At 45.0% G+C, this 6,206-nt stretch overlaps 1 protein-coding gene across 1 annotated transcript; it reads left to right on the top strand.

The window, feature by feature from the left end:
• The first annotated feature begins 705 nt into the window (after window positions 1–705).
• Window positions 706–5,833, top strand: LOC112287694 (putative alkaline/neutral invertase F). The gene is made up of 5 exons (XM_024530979.3): window positions 706–2,211; window positions 2,822–2,983; window positions 3,205–3,474; window positions 3,714–4,272; window positions 4,634–5,833. Exons 1-5 carry the CDS (start codon window positions 1,798–1,800, stop codon window positions 4,930–4,932), a joined length of 1,704 nt encoding a protein of 567 aa, XP_024386747.1. The 5' UTR covers window positions 706–1,797; the 3' UTR covers window positions 4,933–5,833.
• The last annotated feature ends 373 nt before the right edge of the window (window positions 5,834–6,206 follow it).

Here is a 6,206-nt window from a genome sequence, read left to right as displayed (position 1 = left end):
CGAGTAAAATCACATATTTAAAAACACTTCAACAATAAGAAGTTACTTGTACCCTTTTCCCAATAAATGTGAGAAGAACTCTTCTGTTTGTTCCCTTCTTTAAACGAATAAAATACTATTTGAAGAACACAAGTTTTGAAAAAAAACAGAAGAGATAGATTTTGATACATACAAGTACTATGAAATTGCTTGTTTGCATTCCACCAATGTACAAAAAGAAGTATCTGATGTGAAAGCAAACTCATGCCAGTAGTACATAGTTGAATATATACATCCAATAAACATGATTTCATGTTAATTCAAGAAGAAAAAGAAAAAGAAAACACACCCTGACACACGCACTATATTTTGGTAGCCATTTTGATGCATTCTTATCCCCCTCCCCGAGAAAAGAAAAAGACAAGGCAATGAAAGATAAAGAAGAAACGAACTCGGAAGCCGAAGACGGATGACAACACACCAGGATGAACGAAGAAGAGGCGGATGAAAAACCGAAGCAAAGAGGCCCTCTAAGCAAAGCAGCCAAACCGTTAGAATACAAATATACAAATACAAATATATAAATATATAAGAAAGTATAAATACGGAGACACTAGAATAGGAATAAAACGCGGCATCAATGCCTGGCACTCGTGCTTATCCGGAGGGGCAGAGAGGGGCAGTATAAAATTAAAGGGCGAGGCGCTAGGGCAGTGGTGAACGGGAAGCAGCAATCGGGAGGCGAGTAAGTAAAGGGCTGTGTCTGCTGCTTTTACCCCCGAGTGAGACTGTGTGAGTGAGAAAGTGAGTGTGTGTGTGAGGTGTGTATGTGTGTGTGGCTTTTCGGTGAGCCTACTGGTGCACGCTGGCCTCCCTTTCCGGGCGCTCACTGGTTTGAGGCGGGCAGTCGTCCTATAAAAGTGTTGCCTCCGACGGGCTTGTCTCTTCCGTTTGTCTGCGCGAGACCCGATCCGCTTCGGACAGCCTGCATTCTCAGTCACACAGGGTGCGTTATTGAGTGAGAGTGAGCGAGTGAGTGCGTGCGGGAGCGACGAAGAGAGCGAGAGAGAGTCAGCGAGGAGGAGAGCTTTACATTCCCCTTCGTTTCGTCGCTTATACTTTGTTGCAGTGCGTCTCCGCCGAGGGTGACGCGGAGCTTAGGTTGGCATTAAGTTAGGCGGAGTTTTGGAGGGGGGACGCTGGGCGTGGTCGACCAGTGGCGGCAGGGGATAAAGCGAGGAGCGACTGCGTTACTGACGCTTTTGGTGCGCGAGCGCACTCTCTCGGAACCTCCGATTCAGCGCAGTAGATCCGTGTGCGCGGGAGAGGAAACGAGACTGGAATTGGTGTGCCGTATGTGGACGGAGTTAGAGAGTGGTTGCGGTTTGCATGTCTAGGGGTTGGTTCAGTGGTTCAAGTTTTGGTCGATAGCAGCAAGGGTCTGCGTTCAGCTAGTATCCGCGGCTGTCTGGAGTTTCAAGTAGGTCTATTGGACTCTGTCCTTCCTTGCAAGGTCGATCAATCCTTGGTGTGGACGAGCTTCTGCTTGGATATCCCCTTTTCAATCTTCTTATCTTCTCCGGTGCGGTAGTGTGTGTTCATGATCAGATTGAGATTGCGTCTAAGCTAGAGATTTCAGAGCCCTGATTTCCACCTTCTCCGAATGTGCAATCCAAGAGTAGAGTTGGACATCTGCGGCTACATCACATTATGAGTCATATCTGGATCTACTACATTCCTACCTACACGCCGCTAACTCCCCTCGGTTAAAATTAGAAGGCAGACATCTCTTTTTGCTTAACGAAGATCAAGTTCAACATGAATATCTTTGGGAAAGCTCTCTCTGGAGAGACCAACAACGACATCTACGATTCTGGAGAAAACGGAAGCATTGACTATGGAAGGCTGGCGGACTTCAGGCCGCGGAAGATTGACACTTACAACTCCCTCGATGAGAGATCCCTCAATGACATCATTTCCTCAGGTCTATCCTCGCCTCGCCCTCCCCGGCAGCTAGAGACCGTAAAAAGTTCTGAGTGCTTGGAGGCTCTGCTCTCTCCAAGCATTCGCTCGTCAGCGGGAACTCCTCGAGAATATCATGCTTTCGAGCCTCATCCAATGATTGCAGATGCATGGGAGAGACTTAGATTGTCTATGGTATACTTCCGGGACAGGCCAGTAGGCACCATAGCTGCCTTGGATCCCACAGAGGACTCACTAAACTACAATCAGGTTCGTTTTCTGGCACCTTTCCTGTTTCTCTGTAGGCGCAGGGTGTTCGTCTGGATATTGAGATATCAAATGTTGGTAATGTATGTGAAGAACGTATGTTGAGTTCGTTGCTGAACTTGTTGAATGGGCTCTAGAAGCTTAGAAATTCGCGTCTATGGTAAAGCATCTGTGTTGTTTTGATCGCGGGTGAGAGAATGATTTCTTTAAGGACAAATTGCAGAGAAGCCCATGGTTTTATCCGGCTTTTCATTGTTCATCCCAATTTGAACGAAATTGAATTTTGGTTGCCCCATCTGTAGCAATTAACTGAAAAAAATCCCCTTAGTCTAGCATCGTGGTAATTAGATAAGGTGAAGAAAACTATGCCGTGGTTGCTTCTAATATGGACAGACAGACAACTGTTGTGTTTTTTCATCGAAACGTATTTTGAGAAGTACATGAACTGGTTGTTTCACGCAATTCAGGTGTGTATGTGTGTGTGGCTTTTCGGTGCACCTACTGGTGCATGTGGGTGCGTCTAATTGTGAAGTTTCTCCTTTCGAAAATAATTTGCAGCTAGGAATCATAGATGTTTTATTCCCATTGATGCTGACTTATCCTGTAATTTCAGGTGTTTGTCAGAGACTTTGTACCCAGTGCATTGGCCTTTCTAATGAACGGTGAACCCGAGATCGTGAAAAATTTCTTGCTGAAGACACTTCGGCTCCAATCCATCGAGAAGAGGATCGACTGTTTTACTTTGGGCGAAGGCGTTATGCCTGCAAGTTTCAAGGTTCTTTTCTTTTCTTTTCTGTTCTTTTCTTTTCTCCTTTCTTTTAATATTAAACTCCAACTTGTTTGTTTCGTGTGGGTGCTTGTGTTTCAAACTATTCAGCATTTTGCAGCGATTTATAAACTTGGCTGGCGGATTGACTTCATACGACTTCTGGACTTCCGGAGATGGCTTGTATCTTTTTCCTGCTACTGAAGCTGCTGCTGGCTTGAAACTTGCAGGTCCTGCATGATCCCGTGCGGAAGACAGATACTATGATTGCGGACTTTGGGGAAAGTGCAATAGGGCGAGTTGCACCAGTAGATTCAGGGTTCTGGTGGATAATCCTTCTTCGTGCATACACGAAATCCACCGGCGATCACACTCTGGCTGATATGGCCGACTGCCAAAGGGGCATGAGGCTAATCCTAACTTTATGCCTAGCGGATGGGTTTGATACTTTTCCAACTCTTTTGTGTGCTGATGGCTGCTGTATGGTGGATAGAAGGATGGTACGTGCGTCTGAAACACTCGCTACTATCTAGTCGTGGATGATTGCTGCAATCGAAAGAAACACCATCTGTAATTCTTTTTCTCACCAAATTTATTGAATATCCCTGAGTAGCGGGACATGTAAATTTTCTAATTGTGTTAGATGAGATAAACTTGCGTGCTTCAGCACCGTCCCTCAATTACTATACTGTTTCTTGATCATCAGTTGAGGTTGTAACTTCTTTTTCGTTTTGCACAGGGCATTTACGGGTACCCAATCGAAATCCAGAGCCTTTTTTTCATGGCTCTGCGTTGTGCTAAGGTCCTTATCAAGCCTGATGGTGACGGCAAGGAATTTTTGGAAAGGATCGACAAAAGGCTTCACGCATTGAGTTTTCACATGCGAGAGTACTTTTGGCTAGACCACCAGCAGTTGAACAACATCTATCGGTTTAAGACGGAGGAGTATTCACATACTGCGGTGAACAAGTTCAATGTGATACCGGAGTCTATACCAGACTGGATATTTGACTTCCTGCCATTAAAGGGTGGTTTCTTCATCGGCAATGTTAGTCCAGCACGGATGGACTTCCGTTGGTTTGCCATCGGTAATTTCATGGCAATCTTGGGCTCACTTGCAACATTCGATCAAGCTTCCGCCATCATGGACTTGCTTGAAGCGAGATGGCCAGAGCTTGTAGGCGACATGCCTCTTAAAGTAACATACCCTGCAATGGAGGGGCACGAGTGGCGCATTATCACTGGATGTGACCCAAAGAACACTAGATGGAGTTACCACAATGCTGGGTCTTGGCCAGGTACATACATATACATACAAATATACTTGATTTTCCCATGGAGAGAGTTTTTTTCTCCTTCGCGTGGCAATTCATTACCCTCTACTGTCTCCGGAACATCATTCGACTGAAATACTGCGCCACTTTAGTTGGATTCTGGTTGGGTTGTTTTACTTGTTATGTTCAGGATTTGTAGGTACCTCTTGGGTTTCTGATACCTAGAACTTTGGCAAGGATATGTGCCTGAAATGAGTCTTTGTATTCTATATCATATCTTTGAATTTTTCTGAAACTTTGGAGATAGCATAGCAAGTTAATCATCTAGCAGTATTGAGCCAGCTACGTATTCCTTAACATGTTCTTTGATTGGTTATGTATGCAGTTATTCTTTGGATGCTGACAGCTGCATGTATCAAGGCCGGAAGACCGCAAATTGCAAGACGAGCTATCGAGCAAGTGGAGACTAGATTATCCGCTGATGGGTGGCCCGAATATTACGATGGGAAACTTGGACGATACGTTGGAAAGCAGGCCCGCAAGTTCCAAACCTGGAGTATCGCAGGTTATCTCGTTGCCAAGATGATGTTGGAAGATCCTTCCCACTTGGGAATGATCGGACTAGAGGAGGATAGGAAGATACAAAAGCCTTCTCTCACTAGATCTGCATCTTGGACAGCTTAAGGAATGGTTGGTCTCATATTTTATTTGTCTACGAATATCCTATCATAAAAGCTTTCAATTTGTGGCTGTGGAATCTGGATGGAAGTTGGTGCAACCAGAAGAAGCAGAGCATGGAGATAATCTTCCTAGGAAGTGCCTCTGGTCTTTTGCTCTCGAACGAAGGATTTCACCAGTGAAGGCAAAGCAGAGGCTTGTACAACAAATCATTTGGGCAACGGGCCACGGGCAACGGTTCATTGTCGTAGAAAACAGTGAGAAGGGTCATCACTGAAGATAATCTTCATTCAAGAAAACCAAGGATGGTTAAGGGAAAGGGAAGGCAATGCTCCGTCTTTCAACAACGGACATGGGTGTGGTTTATAGGAATGGAGGAGTCGGCATGAAACTTTGGGGTCATCCCAACTTTTGGAAGTGCTTCACTTACCACTACGCTTGATACCCCTAACAGGCATGGTGTGATTGAACTTCCATGAAGATGTAGGACGCCGATTTAACCCATGTATTACTATGGTCTCCATCCTCGTTCGAGGAAAGGCACGTAGAAGGTGTAAGAGTTGTACAATTCTGAAGGGCTTGCTTTCGGATAGCTTATTTGGACATAGAGTGCAGCGGTGGTCACATGATAAAGAAGGCCATACCAAAGATGTAGACTTTAGTTACAAATTTCCCTTTTTAAGGGCAAATTCATTTTTTTCATGCGTCACGGAGAGCGCTTTTGATGGTGCTGCTGCACTTTTGTATTGCTGGTCGTACGCCCTAGTTGAGTTTGCCAGCAACATTCACATCAACATCTGTGTCTGTACTTTCAACTCTTTTCACTGGCTACTTCGGCATCCAGTCTATATTGAAATTTATCAATTCTAACTTCCCAGCTTAATCAAACTGGAATCATTTTTTGCTACCTGTGTACTTCCACCTTGTGTCAGGTCAAATGTCTTTGGTTTGTGGTCACAATGACCTGTGGAGCTCTTGTTTTGCTGCCTCTTTGCAGATCACCTGTGGTCAGCACATGACAGTTGGGGGCTAATGAACAACTGAAGCTGGAGCTGGGCTTGAAGTGTGCATTTAAGATGACGGAGGCAGTGTGCTACGAGTGGCAGATGATGCAGTTTCAACTCGTGGCAACACTTTGCCCTGTGTATAATGTGAACAGCACGTAAAGCATGGGATCTGTCGTATGTGTGAGTCCTTTGGAAAACAAGTTACGAAACAAGACAAAGTGACCACATTTTTTCAGGAAGCTTGTTCTGGGGAAAGCTATCCTGGGTCCAGAG

The sequence above is a fragment of the Physcomitrium patens genome, chromosome 10 (genome assembly GCF_059467195.1).
Source record: "Physcomitrium patens ecotype Gransden chromosome 10, ASM5946719v1, whole genome shotgun sequence".
Taxonomy (NCBI): Eukaryota; Viridiplantae; Streptophyta; class Bryopsida; order Funariales; family Funariaceae; genus Physcomitrium; species Physcomitrium patens.
Note: the sequence above shows the minus strand (reverse complement) of the source record. Positions and strands in the feature narration are given on the sequence as shown.